An 18,216-nucleotide genomic window follows, 5' to 3' on the forward strand; every position below is an offset into this window, starting at 1 on the left:
GCAATACATTGTCTCTACCAATAAGCTGTTTCCACCACCTCTTGTGATGGCTGTTATCACTTACAAGTTAGTGTTTACACTAATTAGGTTATATTATGTGTGGCATCAATGAAGAGTCAGTTTAGTTTTGGAGGGAGGAGTGAAGGGAGACCAGAGCTTGAATAAAGTGAGCAGGCTTAAAATTACACACTGTCCAAAAATATTAAGGTGACCATCTCTCAAAATCCTGAATAACAACGTTTCACAATGCAGACTGCTGAGAGACATGCCGGAAGAGTGTCAGTGCGATAATGGAAGGTACCTACAGGTATGTGGAGCCATGCTGTGGCCAGCTGCATTAGGTTTCTCAGATGAACATCCAAAGCGTAATCAGCCCGATCGAGCTGGTCCCACAGATTCTTGAATGGATTTAACTCCGGGGAGTCTGGTGGTCAGAGGAGTATGGTCACCTCATCCAGGTGCTCATAAAACCAGACATGTACAATGCAAGCTGTGCGACATGTTGCTTCGTCCTGCTGGTAGATGCCATTGTGCCAAGGAAAACTGTTTGCAGGATAGGTGGCAGAACACACGTATGCAAAAAAGGTTATAATTAGGCAAGCTTTCAGAGCCAGTGGCTTCTTCTTCAGGCAGAAGGATTGAAGGGGAAGGACTGTAGAGGTTCCCAGACACCAGTTTCTCAGAACTCCGCAGGTGGGAATTGGGACTACAACATTTTCTTGGTTCTCGCTGCCCACCTTGCCTTAATTTATGTTAATTTCTTCTGTCTCAGCATTACTTCACTATAACTACTCCTTTCTTCACTCCATTTTAGTTTTCTACATCTTTCATTTTCTTACCTGTCTGTTTCTCACCATTCCCCTTCCGTCTCTGTTACATACAATGCACTTAGCTCTTAGCCGTTTAGGAAGCTGCCAAGGGTCAGGAAGGGAAACACCACTGTTGAGGTAGTTGAGGAGAAGGATGGATAGCTTTTTGGGGTGAAGTCTGGCATGCTGTTGCAGTTAGAACTTCAAACTGCAACAACATGCCAGTCTTCACCTCAAAAAACTGTCCCACCTTCTCCTAAACTACCTGTGTTCCCTTTCCTGTCCCCCTGCTCCCCCTTAAGCAGCCACTCCTCTCCTACAAACCAAACTTGGCCAACATCCTTAACATCACACTGCCTCCCAGACCAAGAATAAGCCGTAATCATAAGAACCAGTCACAACAGTGCAGTGTCCAACCTCTCATCTAAAAGTTCTCCGTGTCCAACCTCCCATCTAAAGTTCTCCGCATTCCTGTATTATCCAGAAGTCTCAATTTCAACCCTAAACCAACTGTCGATCACGCTGCTTTGGTGAAGGACCTACTTTTTCACAAGCAATATCAAGTGCAGATATCACTTTGCAACCCAATACCAAAACCTTTCCAACAGCAAACCTATCACTGAACCCTGTCATGAACAGTCCCAACCACGATCTCAACTTTATCCACCACCTCAAAATCATCCCTTACAAGTCTTCCAAGAATTCCTCACATCCAGCATTCCTTCACAGCCCTTCCTCAGGTCCTCGCAACATAACCCTAACCTGTCCTCTGCAGAAGTCCAGGCTGTACATTACCTAAACATCATTATCCTTCTAGCAGACATAGTATCGGCGTCTGCCATCAAGATCCCATTCCTGTGATTCAAACTAACCTGCAGTCCCCCCTTAAAGCCTCAGGTGCCTCACAAGGACTAACACCTCAATCCACAGAACTTCTCACCCACCCAAACCATATACCACCATCTTTTACCTTCATCCTCAGATCCACAAACCCAATCATCCTGGCCATCCTAAAGTTGCTGGCTTCAAAGCATATACTGAATGTTCATCTGCCTTAGCTGATCAGCACCTGCAACCCATAGTACAAAGACTTCTCTCAGATATCAAAGATACCAACCATTTCCTTGTCTGTCCCACTCCCACCACACACATTTCTTGTCAACACTGATGCCACTTCCCTCTGTACCAACATCCCCCACACACATGGTCTATCTGCTGTTGACCATTTCCTCAGTCAGCGCCCACCTGATTCAAAAACTATGACATCCATCCTACTCACATTAATCAACTTTTACTTACCAATAACAAATTCACTTTAGAGAGGCAGACATACAAACAGATCAGGGGTGCGGCCATGGGAACCAAGATGACTCCCTTCCAGTGCCAACCTTTTTGTGGGTCACTTGGAGGGGACTGTCCTGCGGTCCGTAAGTCTTCAGCCCCTGGTTTGGTTTAGACACACTGATGACATCTTTACCACCTGGACTCATGGTATGGCTGATCTGTCAAAATTCTTGGAACCTCTGAATATCTTCACCAAGTACATCAGATGGCCCTATTCTGAATTCCGTGCCACTTTCTATAATGCTGATCTCATCTGCACTGAAGGCCAGCTATACGCTTCTGTCCACATTAAACCTACTAACAAACAACAGTACTTACATTCTGACAGTTGCCATCCCTTCCACGACAAATGTTCGCTCCCATATAGCCTTGGCATTAGAGGCAAACATATTTGTTCGGATGCAGAGTCTTTGCACCGATACACCACCATTCTCACGTCCATTCCTGGTACTGCTGATCCCTCCGAAAACCAACTTTGGAGGACATTGCTGGTAACTCAATTTTATCCTGGTCTGGAATGTGTTAATCAGTTACTTCGACAAGGCCATGACTTCCTATAATCGTGTCCTGAAATGAAATCCATTGTCTCTAAGATTATGCCCACCACACCTAGAATAGCTTTTTGTTACCTCCCAATGTCTGTAATATCAGATCCTATGCTCCTTCTGCACCAATCTCCCTCCCCTATGACTCCTACCCCTGTGAACATCCTCACTTCAAGACTTCCCCTAAGCACCTCTTACCCCCACCTATACTAGCCCTGAAACTGGCAAAACATATTATCAAAGGGAGAGCCACCTGTGAAACGACATGTGCCATGTACCAGCTGCTATGGAACACTGTTCAGCCTTTTACATCGGCATGACCACAACTAAGGTATCAGTTAAGATGAATGGGCATAGGCAGAGGATGTATACTGGCAACACACAATATCTTGTTGCAGAGCATGCTCTGTAACGTAACAGTCATGACTTCAGTGCCTGTTTCACCACATGTGCCATCTGGATTCTTGCCCCAGACATCAGTTTCTCAAGCTCTGCAGGTGGGAACACACTACAATATGTCATAGATTCTCACCACCTGGCCTTAATTTATGTTGATTTCTTCCGTGTCAGCATTTCTTCACAGTAATTACTCCTTTCTTCACTCCATTTTAGTTTTCCACATCTTTCATTTTCTTATTTGTCTAGATTTCGATGTCCCCCTCCCAACTATGTTACAAACAATGCACTTAGCTCTTATTAACTCTTACACAGTAGCAGTACACATTAGCAGTAATCTCCGTCTTACATATTACCATGTCTTCCACCTTTAAGCTCTCAGGTTTTCAAACCTCATTCAGTGCAGTCTGGGTGACTTTTCCAAAATCTATCCCTTTTCCTAGATATGGCCTGTCCTTTTCGTTAACACCTCTTCCTTCCCCTTCAACCCTTTGGCCTGAGGAAAGAGCCATTGGCTCCAAAAGTTTGCTAGTAATAACCTTCTTTTATGTGTGGGTTATGCCGCTGCTTGCTGAGTAGATTTTTATCTATTGAATTACATTAAACTGCTTACAGGGATGGATATGCTCCCCAAGGATGGATGGATACTTATGTTGAGCCACTGTGTTTTCCAGAATGATGAGATCACTCAGGGAATGCCACGAAAAACATTCTGCAGACCATAACGCTACCTCCTGCTTGCAGCGTCTTTGCTTTCAGATGTTTCATGCCATACACGCATACAGCCATCTGTCCCATGAAGCATAAAATGTGATGCATCTGAAAAGGCCACCTGTACAATGCAAGCTGTGTGACATGTTGCTTTGTCCTATTGGCAGATGCCATCATGCCAAGAAAAACTATCTAGTAGATAGTGTGGGAAGTTCCATGTGGCTTTTTGCAGATGATGCTGTAGTATACAGAGAAGTTGCAGCATTAGAAAATTGGAGCGAAATGCAGGAAGATCTGTAGTGGATAGGCACTTGGTGCAGGGAGTGATAACTGACCCTTAACATAGACAAATGTAATGTATTGCAAATACAAAGAAAGAAGGATCCTTTATTGTACAATTATATGATAGCGAAACAAACACTGGTAGCAGTTAATTCTGTAAAATATCTGGGAGTATGCGTACGGAACGATTTGAAGTGCAATGATAATATAAAATTAATTGTTGGCAAGGCGGGTGCCAGGTTGAGATTCATTGGGAGAGTCCTTAGAAAATGTAGTCCATCAACGAAAATGTAGTCCATCAACAAACAAGGTGGGTTACAAAACACGTGTTCGACCTTTACTTGAGTATTGCTCATCAGTGTGGGATCCGTACCAGGTCTGGTCGACAGAGGAGACAGAGAAGATCCAAAGAAGGGCAGCGCGTTTTGTCACAGGGTTATTTGGTAAGCACGATAGCATTACGGAGATGTTTAGCAATCTCAAGTGGCAGACTCTGCAAGAGAGGCACTCTGCATCGAGGTGTAGCTTGCTGTCCAGGTTCCGAGAGGTGTGTGTTTCTGGATGAGGTATCGAATATATTGCTTCCCCCTACTTATACCTCCCGTGGAGATCACGAATGTAATATTGGAGAGGTTCCAGCATGCACAGAGGCTTCCCGGCGGTTGTTCTTCCTGCAAACCACACGCTACTGGAACAGGAAAGGGAGTTAATGACAGTGGCACGTAAAGTGCCCTCCGCCACACACCGTTGGGTGGCTTACAGAGTATACATGTAGATGTAGATGTAGATATTTGTAGGATAGGTAAAAAATCTACTTGTCAATCGGTGGCAGAGCACACGTGCGAAAGAAGGTTATAATTAGGCAAGTCGATGTCCAGTTGCAGTATTGGCATTCACCTGTTGTCTATGGCCCATGGTGAGCCACGGAACCCTTGGCGCCAGTTATGGATAGTAGCAACCTTGGCCGAAAGCCACATCAGATAAATCACTCTGTTTCACATTAGGACAATGGCTGCACTGTTTTCCACATCTCCTTAACATGCTTTCTCCACTTCTAGTGCTGCCACTGCCATCTGCGGGTGGTTATTGCACGTGGTCACATTAATGTGCCTGAACCGTGTATTTGTTGCAGTTCTTATGCAGAGATTTAGAGACCAGCATGGAGAGAAGAAAAATCCCTAAATACAGTTCCTTTTCAGACATTCTATAGCGGCTTGCAGAGGTAGTTACAAACAGCTGTTTGTCACTGCTAATATAAAACTCATTAGCTTGTAAATCCTCAAACATTTATCTTCTTTATAGGTTGTAAAGACATAATGCACATATGAATTGACACACTATATCCACAACACATTTAAACTAGGATTGTAACTCAACCATAACAGAATTGTAGTGAGGTACAATCAATATATTAGAAGTCTGAAGTGACTGAATCAGTTGTTGATGAGTTTCTTTTCATTTAGGGAAGTTGAAAAGATTGACTGAATGGATAGAAAAAGGAAAAGGCGGACAGAGGGTTAAAATGAAAAACAAAGCTGCAAATGAATCTGAAAAAGGAGTTCCGTAATCAGTGTCTATTATAGTTTTTACTTGTGGTAGTGAGACATAGACTTTCATTGGGAAAAACATTCAAAAACTAAGGAGTTCCAAGTGGGTACTGGAGACATGCATGATGCGAATATATAGGAGAGACAGGTATGTAAACAAATCCATCAGGAACAAAGTGGAAAGGAGATGTGTGAGGGGCATATAGCTTGGCAAATACATGGAACCTGAACAAAGGAAATCCTTTGCTGGGCTACAGGAGATAAGAAAAGAATGGTGAAATAACCTAATGCAAAGTGGTAGATTACAAAACATACAGCAGCAATATATATATGCAATTAGCTCCATTACATTACACAGGGAAACATCAGGAGGAGACCCTTTCCAGCAGTGGGTGCAAATGGTGGAGTCACAGCAACAGTGTACAGTATAACTGCCAATGTCTGGTAGTACTGGAGAAGACTGTTTCCAATTAGTAAACACTCTAATTATGTGTTTTTTTCATATTTATATCAATTTGCTAACAAAAAAGTTTTTTATTTTGCTAGTTCTGAACCATAATTAAATGTTTACTAAATGTTTTATATTTATTTTGTGCTAATATCAGTTCTTATAAGATTTTACATTTTGTTAATAGCTGCAAGTAAACAAAAGGAACCCATCATTTCAATAGCATTTCAGTAACCTTTCAGGAATAATGAAAAACTTGTTTAAGAAATCATTGACACACAACTATAATGAATATCATGAAATCCTTCTAAAAATGTTAACACTACTTTTGGAATGAATTTACATGCAAAATTATCAATAGGAAAAATTACTTTGTAATTGACAAACCATTATAATCATATTTCACTGGTTATTTTTTCAGTATTTACAATTACAAACAGATTTACTTTCAAACATTAAGATAGAGGTTTAATCACTCAAAAATACTGCATGAAGTTAATAATTATTTGTAAAGCAACAGCTTTAATTGTATTTGATCTTGTTAAGGATGATATATGCTCCTGTATTATTAAAAATTTTATAAACAGCTAATGCACATTTAACTGTTCAGCAGTGTTTGCTTGGCTGTATTTGATCTCTCAGTATTGTGTTAGCATGGCTCAGTTCAGTTCAGATTGTTTTTGATGGAGACCGGACTTTAATTTACGTACAAACTGGAAATTGATCATTACCTGAAATTGTAAACTTTGTTTGTAGTACCTGGAATGATAAATGGAAAAATATACAAATTCTAAGTCAGATTATTTCTTACAGTTAAGGGTCTTGGAGCTGTTTATTCACCATGGAAGATAAGTATCAATGTTATTGCTGTTCTGATTAGATTAGTTTCACCAAATTTTGTTGCCTTACCAACAAAATCACCTGTTTAATGGAATTATTAATAATACTTGCATTTTTTTCAAAAGTAGATGAAACATTTAGTTAGAGGTGGTGAGGGTGTTGACACAGAGGCAGGAGCATGGCAGTGGTGGCAGGGATGACAATGATCTTTATAAAAAAATTAATTCTGGAGCAAGGCAGGTTTCCAAAACTGAGTACCCTATGTATGATAGATTTAACTGATATCAAAGGCAACACAGCACTTACCTTCCTACATTCCAGCCCTGCTGTGCCTGATGGGGTGGGTTGAGGTCAGAGGCTGAAGGCTGCTGCTTGGCACTGCCACCTGGAACATTCCAGCCAGGGTCAGGAGCCCGAGCGTGCGAACCTTGTTGGTTCGGGTTTGTGCCCGGCACATTGAAGCCCGGTCCAGGAGGTTGCTTGTTTGTGTTTGTCCCTGGGATGTTAAAGCCTGGTCCAGGAGGCTGCTTGTTCGTGTTTGTTCCTGGCAAATTCCAGCCTGGACCAGGAGGCTGAGCGTGGGAACCTTGATGGTTTGTCCCTGGTACGTTCCATCCAATAGGCCTGTCACATATGGAAAACAGTGGTAAGTATTCAGCTAATACTACTGTCCTACAAGGCAGGATACTCTTCTGCCTCAGTAAACAAGAAAAATTTCTGAAACCTTATGAAACAAAGTCTCTTGAGGATACTTATAATTTAAGAAACAGAATTACTGGTCAGTACTTATCTTTGGATAGTACTGCCAATAAGTGTGCACATAGAAATTAAACGAGAATGCTACCTACCTTTCAAACCTACAAGAGTTGCCAAGAAAATTATACACCAAAATTTTTTTCTCAAACAACGATGGTACAAATGTGAAACTTTAGGTAAGAATTATTTGAAGTTTCCAGTGTGCACATGCAAATTTTAGGTTTCATCTGACAGATAGCATGGTTGCAGAAGTGTTTCATTATGGCATTGGTAAATGATATACTTAACAAGCAGTGTGTTATCACTGAATTTCTCACTGCAGAGAAAGAAATTGTTGGGACCATCCCCAAAGTGTTTGTGTGCAATTTCTGGGGCACCTTAACTTGACAGAAGTACAATTAGTCACTGGGCAAAGAGGGCAAGGCCATTACGAGAACGTGGCTTGGGAGGGCTCCAAGATTTGCAGTGTTCAGAGTGACCATCTATGGCTGTCACACCTGATAGGAAGCAGATTGCTGATACGTTCATTCACAAGCATATAATGCATACAGTGAAAGCACCATTAGTTCTGAAGCATATGTGAACACATTAACTAAATTCAAGAAGCACTTCCAGTGACTTCTGTGCTATAACTATCCAGGTGATTGATTGATTCAACATGATAATCCTCGGTCTCTAACAAGTTTGAAGACTTTGGAACACGTCACTAAACAGGGCTAGACAGTGTTGGCCTAACCACCCTACAGTCCTGACCTAGGTCCCTCAGAGTTGTGATTAAAGGATGCCATTTGTGGAAGGCATTTTGATAATAACAGTGTGGTGATTTGCACATTGAGCAAATGGCTTTGTGACCAGAACAAGGAGTGGTACTGACAGGCTATACATCGCCTTGTGTTTCACTAGAGGAAAGTTGTAGAATGAAAAAGAGGCTTTGTGAAAAAATAGGGAGTGTAGAAGAGATATCATTCTTTCTTGTGTTTGTGTTTAATAGTGTTCAATAAATAATTGTTGAAGAAAAAACACGTGGTGCATCACTTTCTGGATGACCTTCATAACGGTTCCTTCATCAGAGAGGACATAGGCATATAATGGGGAAGGATAAAAATGAAGGACACATCACTCAAATCCCAGGGTGAGACAACTCTATGGAATCTGAAAGCCCCCCCCCCCCCCCCCCCCCCGTCTACACCACACACTTTACCTTACTTTCTTTAAAACCTCGCCAACATATCCCTATATCCTCCCCGACGAAACAGCTGGACAGGAAGACAGGAAGAAATAGACCTACTCTCTGGGCTCCGCATTCTCTAGACCTAAAGCCACTTTATTTTCGTATGAGGTGACATTTGAAGAATTTTGTTTATTGATCCCTGCCACCAGATGGAGGGAGCATTCTTGAATGTATTGCCAAAGGCTATGAAACCACTCACAAAACCCCAAGGATATATCATCACCGCATGCAGGATTCAATGCAATGGCGAACTGATGCACGTAACAGTGTTAATGGAAGGCATTTTGAACATTTTACATAAGGAAGAGTTTCAACTGGTATGCTAATATATTCTGTTCCTGCGTTTGCATAAAAAATGTACTATGAAGACTTGTGGATAATGCACATAATGTAAGTTTCTACCTCTGTTCATACAGTTCTGTTTTTGTGAAAGCAACACAATTAGTACTGTGACACATGTTCAGTTCAGTAGGATATATCCTACTGAACTGAACATGTAGGTATTCAGTCAAAACCATGTAGCAGTCTTGGAAATGAGAAATTGAGAGGTGTTACCAAATCATAAAAAGCACAAAAACTACTAAATACTAACACAGACTTGCAATATTATTATTATTATTATTATTATTATTATTATTATTATTATTATTATTAAATAATAACAATACTTGCAACAACATAACAATGGTAACATCTTGTTATGAAGCTCACAACAGGACAGACATCACTGGTGTTACTTTTGGCACAAAAAACAAAAATACATAATTTTGCACAAGCATACATGGTATCTGACATGGGCAACAATGTATGGCTGCAGAAGTTATAGAAATTGCACAGTGTACAAAGCACACAATTTCTCCTTATCTGAAGAAACACAATAACTGATAACAATGCCGCATAGAAATACACTGCAATTAAACAACAAGGTGAAATATCCACACTGTAAATTGTCACAACAGAAATTTAACCATGTGAAATAACACACACTGTGCTAGTTACTGAACTCCAAATTCTTTTGCCAAAATTTTGCACATGGTGAGAAATACAGCAAATAAAACTGCTGCTTACAAATAAACATTATGAACTGCAGTAAATTTGGGTTAAAATCACACCACATTCATGCCAATGTGATCTCACTTCCAATAACATGCACTTCATCTTCTTGGATTAGTAACAGTTTGTATCAGTTCTTCTCTTATCAGATAGTATACATGCAGAAGAAATCAAGTCAATTTTTTAAAATTACTACCCATAATTCACCCATACTTCACAAACTAGATTCTACTCACTAACTTTAATAGTCACTTCTGACGGTCGTTCGGTTAACTATTTTAAATGCATGGTACTTGCGACTCCATGTGGTCTTGTGTTTGATAGTGTACTTAATTGTATCAAACGGAAAAATTTAATTGAGAAAACTGTAACAATTAGGAGAGAGAATGGCTTATTTTCCAGTAAAAAAAAAGTCCCTATTACTGTTGATAAAAACTGGATGTTGGAAAAATGATCTTATTTTTTGTAACTTACATTTCCTTTCGTCACAAGTAGGAAATATATCTCTTAGTGCACTGATAAAGGAACCCAGGGTCCTGGAGTCACATTCGGCAACTGGGTGCTGGATGACCCCAAGGTGGACAATAGCTATGTATCCAGTCATGCATTGGATCAGTTTCATTGTGGTCTCTCTTATACAGGGTACAGAAAAATAACCTGATAATATCTGAGCATGGGTGGGATATCAAACCGAGCAAAATTCTCCAGATAATGACGAGTCATAAAAACAGACTTGTGGGCTACAGCCATAAAATGACAAAAAAACATTAAGTAGCATGCAGAAGTGTGTGCATTTAAACTAAATAGTCCCAGCTAATATCCGTTATTCTAAGGAAATCAGTTACAAATTGAATTAGCTGGAGGTAATGGTTTTAGCTCAACAGTCAAAACTAGGCAAACCTTCAATACCTATCCACAACTGGTTATGTTAGTGCTGGATATTCTGTCATACTTACTGTGCGCTGTTAAATGAATTACGCTGAAGCAGTGCAATAAATTAGTCGACATGTGGTATTGTAAGGAGCAGTGTTATTAATAAGGAAAAACAGGGTATCCATAATTAAAGTTCCAGTTTCAAAACACTGCAGAATGAGAACCACTGCTTAGAATGATGTAAAATTTGAATAGCATATTACTGACACAGAGCAAAATGTCACGTAACAAAAAAAAATTTTAAAAACAATTGAGCAGCAGATGGCACTGTAAACATCAGAATATGCACACCAACCAACACGCAGCACACAGCTGCTCCTCTGTCTGCGCCTAACATGACTATCTCCATGAAGGATCACACTCACTGGCAAACCTCTGTTACAAGAATAGTGATGGCACGAGTTCAGGATGCTGAGGGGGATGAAAAAGGGCACTGATAAGGGTCTGGAGAAAATGATTACAAAATTCAAAAAGACAGGCGCTTCTGAGGTGCAATATGGCAGAAGGTGGAAAGCAACTGATCAGGCGTCTGTCAAAGATGTGGCCATAGCATTGTAGGAGGGGCAAATAGTGGTGTGCAAACATGCAGTGTACAAGAAATTGCCCTACCACTGGACATGCCACTGAGCACAGCACATAAAATCCTACTATACATTCTGCATAGCTATCCATGTTCAGGAGTTGCTTCCTGCCGACCTGCCAGCAAGACAAATGTTTGCTCTGGAATTTCTTGCTTGCATGGAAGTGGACAGTGGAAAGCCAAGGAAGATTTTGTGGACAGATGAAGACCATTTCCATGTCCAAGGGCATGTCAATATACATAACTGTAGAATATGGGCAATGCACACACACATCAACCGGTGCAGCTTCATTTTGCAAGGGTAAATGTGTGAGGCATTGTTTACCATAGGTGATGAGTCCTGCGGGTCCTGTTACCTGTACCAACATTGGTGAATGCTTTGAGAGTCTTTTGAGCGTCAGTGTCATTCCAAAGCTTCAACAGTATGGATGTAAGGGTGGGATGATTTTTATGCATGGTGGTGCTCCTCTGCACACTGCACAGCCAGTGAATTGGCTGCTGCAGAGCCATTTTGGAAATGCTAGAATTATCAGCCATCATTTCCATACAGCCTGGCCATCCAGATCACTGGTGCCTTCTGGCTATGGGGTTATCTGAAAGATGTGCAGAGTGCTCAAATTACAAATATAGCTGAACTGGTGGTACATATTACACAACACATTCTGAATGTGAACCACGAGACACTCTGATCCATTGTGGAATGTGCTGTTTATTGATTTAAACTTGTGGCACAAAATGGTGCACAGCATACTGAACATGTCCTGCACCACTCTGAAGACAATCAGAAACCGATGCCATTTTGCCTTCTTAATGATTTTTGGCACCAGGACAATTAAAAACAAATGTCAATTTGCTTTTTATGCAGTCTGGCCTCAGGACAATTGAAACCTAACTTTTCCGATTCAATGCGGCACAACCTTGCTGTGGTGGATAGACTTACTTAGCTAAGAGTGCCACAACTGTCGCCGGCCAAACTTGTGAAGTCTTGCAGATCGAAGAGTACAGATGGTGTAATGTGTAATTCAAACCGTAGCCGTCGCATTGCGATTCATCAGTCATTTGTAGTTGACTCCATTTACATTAAGATGCTTGCACTGCCATACGTTGGTAAAAACTTTTTTGTTCCATGGTGGTTCCCTATGTGAGTATAATATGCCATCCAAATTTGATGTCATTCTGAGCAGTTGTTCTCTTTCTACAGTGTTCTGAAACTGGAACTTTAATTATGGACTCCCTGTATGTTTTAATGTATGGAGAATATGAATGAATTCTGATGTAGTACAGTGCACAGTATAACACAACTGCAGCTTAGGTGGACAAAACTGCACTGCTGATAACTAATTACACTAATTTCCATGCACTTGCCGCTTCTCAGCTGTTGGTTTATGGCAGTAGCTTCACAACAGTGCATTTCCGGTCTTTGGTTATTTGGAAAATTTTGCTAGTGTCCACGTCTCCTACCCTGCTCTGACCTTAGTATACACCCTGTAAAAACAGCCATGAAATGAATATGGCAGTGACTAAATGACATTAAAGATTTCATATGTCGTTCAGACTTTTTTGCTGTAGTGTTTATCAGTGATAAGACAGGACAGTAGTAAAGGGAGTATGTAAGGGTAAGTTTTAAAGGAGGAATGACTGCAAGGGGGTGGGGCATTGTGGGGGAGGGAGAGGAGGAGAGGGGGGGAGGGGAAGCACAGGTAGAGGTAATGGTGTGCGAGCATCATATGGTTTGTCAAGGATGCTGCAGCAGTTGTGAGTGATACAGAAAGCAACAGTCATGCCTTCTGCATTCTTTATCTTTCTCTACTTTCATTCTTGCCATCAGCTCCCCTCTTCTCCCCCTTCCCTCAACCCCCTCAAAACCTTCCCCAGCCAACACATCTTTCCTCTACATCTTCATACATACTCTGCAAGTCACGGAATGGTGCACGGCAGAGGATACACCGTACATTACTAGTCATTTCCTTTCCTGTTCCACTCGCAAATAGAATGAGAGAAAAACAACTGTCTATATGCCTCCAAATGAGCCCTAATTTATCGTATCTTACCTTGATGATCATTATGTGAAATATATCTCGGTGACAGTAGTTCTGCAGTCAGCTTCAAATGCCATTTCTCTAAATTTCCCCAACAATTTTCCTCAAAAAGAATGTTGCCTTTCCTCTCAGGATTCCCATTTGAGTTTCCAAAGCATCTCTGTAACACTTCAGTGTTGTTCAAACTTACCAGTAACAAGTATCAGCCCGTCTCTGAATTGCTTCAATGCCTTTCTGTAATCCTACCTTGTATGGATTGCAAGCAGTACCCAAAAATAGGTCACACTATGTCGTATGTGCAGTCTCTTTTACAGGCGACTCGCACTTTCCCAAAATTCTCAGAATAAACTGAAGTCAATGATTTGCCTTCCCTACTGCAATCCTCACATTTCATTTTGCTTCCAACATTATGCCCAGATATTTAAACAGTGTGACTGTGTCAAGCAGGACACCACTAATTATGTATCTAATTATTACGGGTTTGTTTTTCCTGACAGAGCATCAGACAAGTACTAAAAAGCAGGATTAGCATTTTCTACTTCGCACATTTGTATTGGGGGTTGGGTTGTTTTGGGGAGAAGACCAGACAGCGAGGTCATCGGTCTCATCGGATTAGGGAAGGACGGGGATGGAAGTCGGCAGTGCCCTTTCAAAGGAAACATACTGGAATTTGCCTAGAGTGATTTAGGGAAATCACGGAAAACCTAAATCAGGATCGCCGGACGCGGGATTGAACCGTTGTCCTCCCGAATGCGAGTCCAGTGTGCTAACCACTGCGCCACCTCGCTCGGTCTGTATTGTGGTACTAGTAATTTCACGTCATGAAGTTAAGGACTTACTACACATCCTGTCTGCTAGTAATTATAGTAGAATATTTAATGCATGATTCAATGGAAAATTCAAATCTCAGTGAGCACTTTTTTTTTTAATTTTGTGTCTAGTCTATTTATCTTCCTGACAATCCTAATGCAATATGAGGGTAATGCTGGACAAAATAAGCACACCAATGCACATATATTATCAATGGTAACAGTCATTTGGGATGACGCACAAAAAGAACAAAGTAACAATCAAGCTCCACACAACATGAAAAAAAAAAATTTTAAAGCAAGTAACAAATACTCTTGTGAGACCATAGGTACTAAACTAATAAGAATACTTCATTTTTTGCAGATATTAAAATTATCAATATTGAGAGCTTACATCACATCATTACAATACTTTTCACTGCAAAGGTATGGCTTTCCAATGTACCTTTAGTGTTACACAATGCATTGTTATTTATCCCAACAGTTTGTGAAACTGAGTTAATAATAACAGCATCTTCGTCTGTTGTCTTATGCAATCTTTATAATCCATGTCTGCCGTGGATGTCTCTAGAACACAAATTTTTCCAGAAATTATAACAAATTTTAAGATTTGTGTGTCTCAATAATTATTATCCTCTGCATTTTTCACTCATCTCACACTAAGAACTCTTGGATTTATTTTGTAGCCCCTTCTTTTATCCACTTACTTATTGGTAAGTTCTCTTAAGGAGTTCTTTTTGTACAAGTGCAACTGTTAATTTTTGTTGTTTACCCAACAACTCTGTGAAGTCATCTTAGGAGTAAGAGTTAGCAGTTATTGTATTCAGAGGTGGCCGAGCCAGTGACTTTAAATTTTTGTTCAAAGAGGAAGTGTACGGCAGGGATCTGACTTTCGTAGTGAATATGGTACCAGGGATGGGTCTTCAGTGCACTAATAAAGAAACAGGAATGAATAAAAAGTATAATGTGGGTGAGTTTGTATATTGCATTGCACATCACATCAGATATCCAGGATGTTGCTACAGTACTGTAGAAATGAGAAATTCAAACTTACTCACAGCCAAGAGATGTAATACGATGTCACTGGCTGAAATGTGCATCCACCAAATCTGTTTGCAAGGAAGGAACAGTAACTGATTAACTAAGTTGTATTGGCCAGTTTAGTGGTTTCATAAATTACCTCTGTGATGACCAGGCATGTCATCTGCAGGTCACTGCATAAGAAGTGGTTGATTTATTGGCATCATGAAATTTCCTGGCAACTACACAATACTCATAACCCATTCTTCAAAGAACCATAACACAGGAACATAGTTCTTATCAGAACTTTGATGCATCATCCATTGCAATGATAAATACATCTATATTAGTTAGAGAGGCATTCAAATGTGATTGAGGATATTTTCATACGTTCCTCACACAGGTAACAGGTATGATCTTAGTTAATTTGAAATCTTGATAGCCACCTCTGCCTGCACAGAATAAGTTCTTTGCTATTATCAGTTGACATCGCCTATAGTGAAACATCCTGGAAGAGTAAAAGTGTGTGCAAGACTCGAACCGGAACCTAGGACATTTGCTTTTGCAAGCACATACGTCAAACTGACCTAACATAATTCTAGGCACTGAGGATGTAAATGTTGAATACTTTGGGCTTCCAAAAATGAATATGTTTACATATTACAAGCTTGTTAGAAAGCTAAAATTTAAGCTATGTTAAGATGACAGAGAGGCTAAGATGATTAGAGAATGGGGGTAATGCATTTATTTATCAGTCTGTACGTAATTAAGCCATCACCAAGTACCACTAAAAGTCATTCTTGTACAAGCTGATGATGAAATGTAGGAAACACATGAGGAAACCAAGGAAATGGTGAAATATGTGAAAGATTAAGAAACTGTAATACATTTGGGTGGCATATGTGGCAGGAGGACTGCGAAAAATAATATCCTTGAATAAGATAGGAACAGACTAGACAACATTAGTGAGAATTCTTCATGGTTCCAAAGCAACTTAAAAACCAGGTACTTGACTACAGAAGACACACCACAGTATTAGTGCCAAAGCAGGCAGTTATTTGAAATGAACCCTAGATTAATGGCAAACTTAAAGTCACCATTTGGGTCCATGGAGTATAATAAATGAAGGAATACTGCTACCTTGGAAGCAAAATAATGCACAACAGATGATCAATGAAGACATAAGAAGCACACTAGAATAGGCAAACAGGGCATTAATCACTAAAAGAAGTTCATAAATGTACATATGGAGAACATCATTGTATGAAACTGAATCATGGACTGTTGGAAAATAAAAGAACAAAAGTGGTGCAGATGTGATGGTACAGTCAGGTGTTGAAAATTAAATTGACCGATAAGAAATTAGGAAAATATCTGCAAAGTCAGTTAGGAAAAGAAAATGTAGAGAATATTAACTTGAAAAAGAAAGATGATGATATGACATGTGTTAAGACAACAGAGAAGAGCATCAATGAAACTGGAGTGACTCTTGGCAGGAAAAAATTAAATGGGAAGATTGTAATATGTATAAAAAATATTTGTGGACACTCGAATGTAAGTGCCACTCTGAGATGAGCCAGAGGGGAGGAGATCGTGGCAGAGCACATTAAGCAAGTCAGAAGACTGATAACAAAAAAAGCTTCTCATTTAGAAATGTGGGAAATAGTAACAGAATAGTTGCAGGAGCTCACAAAGATTGCAGCACATAGCATTTTATGTAACAGCAACAGGAAGAGTAGGAGGTTGACACAGGTTAGATTAAACTTTAAGATTGCATTAAACCAGCTGAATAGCTGATTAGAGGTTAGGGATATTTGTGATAATAATAATATACCATCTTCAGTTAATATATTTTATTCTCTTGCTTTATTCCAACATATTTAGACTGTACAACTCTATTCTCATTGACTACATTGATTCTTTGAACATAACATCTGTTGCAGTTTGTCACCTGGCAGTAAACAAATGATGATCAAAGGCAGAGCCACATGTGAAAGCACCCACGTGATTTACAAACTGACCTGCCTACACTGTGAAGCTTTCTATGTGGGAATGACCAGCAACAAACTGCCCATTCGCATGAATGGACACAAGCAGACAGTGTTTGTCGGTAATGAGGATCACCCTGTGGCTAAACATGCGTCGGTGCACGGCCAGCACATCTTGGCACAGTGTTACACCGTCCGGGTTATCTGGATACTTCCCACTAACACCAACCTATCCGAACTCCGGAGATGGGAACTTGCCCTTCCATATATCCTCTCTTTCCGTTACCCACCAGGCCTCAACCTCCGCTAATTTCAAGTTGCCGCCGCTCATACCTCACCTGTCATTTGACAACATCTTTGCCTCTGTACTTCCGCCTCAACTGACATCTCTGCCCAAACTCTTTGCTTTTACAGATGTCTGCTTGTGTCTGTATATGTGCGGCTGGATATGTGTGTGTCTGTATATGTGCGGCTGGATATGTGTGTGTCTGTATATGTGCGGCTGGATGTGTGTGCGGCTGGATGTGTGTGCGGCTGGATGTGTGTGCGGCTGGATGTGTGTGCGGCTGGATGTGTGTGCGGCTGGATGTGTGTGCGGCTGGATGTGTGTGCGGCTGGATGTGTGTGCGGCTGGATGTGTGTGCGGCTGGATGTGTGTGCGGCTGGATGTGTGTGCGGCTGGATGTGTGTGCGGCTGGATGTGTGTGCGGCTGGATGTGTGTGCGTGTGTGCGGCTGGATATGTGTGCGGCTGGATATGTGTGCGTGTGTGCGGCTGGATATGTGTGCGTGTGTGCGGCTGGATATGTGTGCGTGTGTGCGGCTGGATATGTGTGCGTGTGTGCGGCTGGATATGTGTGCGTGTGGATATGTGTGCGTGTGGATA

General features: G+C 40.8%; 1 protein-coding gene across 9 annotated transcripts in view; it reads right to left on the bottom strand.

Annotated features, from left to right (window-relative positions):
• Positions 1-18,216, bottom strand: part of LOC126292237 (uncharacterized) — a 277,635-nt gene that overhangs the window by 51,625 nt on the left and 207,794 nt on the right. For all 9 annotated transcript variants that reach the window (XM_049986122.1, XM_049986119.1, XM_049986115.1 and 6 more), the window contains one exon: positions 7,229-7,546. In XM_049986122.1, the coding sequence (XP_049842079.1) occupies positions 7,229-7,546 (318 nt within the window). The remainder of the gene's footprint in view (positions 1-7,228; positions 7,547-18,216) is intronic.

This window comes from Schistocerca gregaria, chromosome 9 (assembly GCF_023897955.1).
Source record: "Schistocerca gregaria isolate iqSchGreg1 chromosome 9, iqSchGreg1.2, whole genome shotgun sequence".
Classification (NCBI taxonomy): Eukaryota; Metazoa; Arthropoda; class Insecta; order Orthoptera; family Acrididae; genus Schistocerca; species Schistocerca gregaria.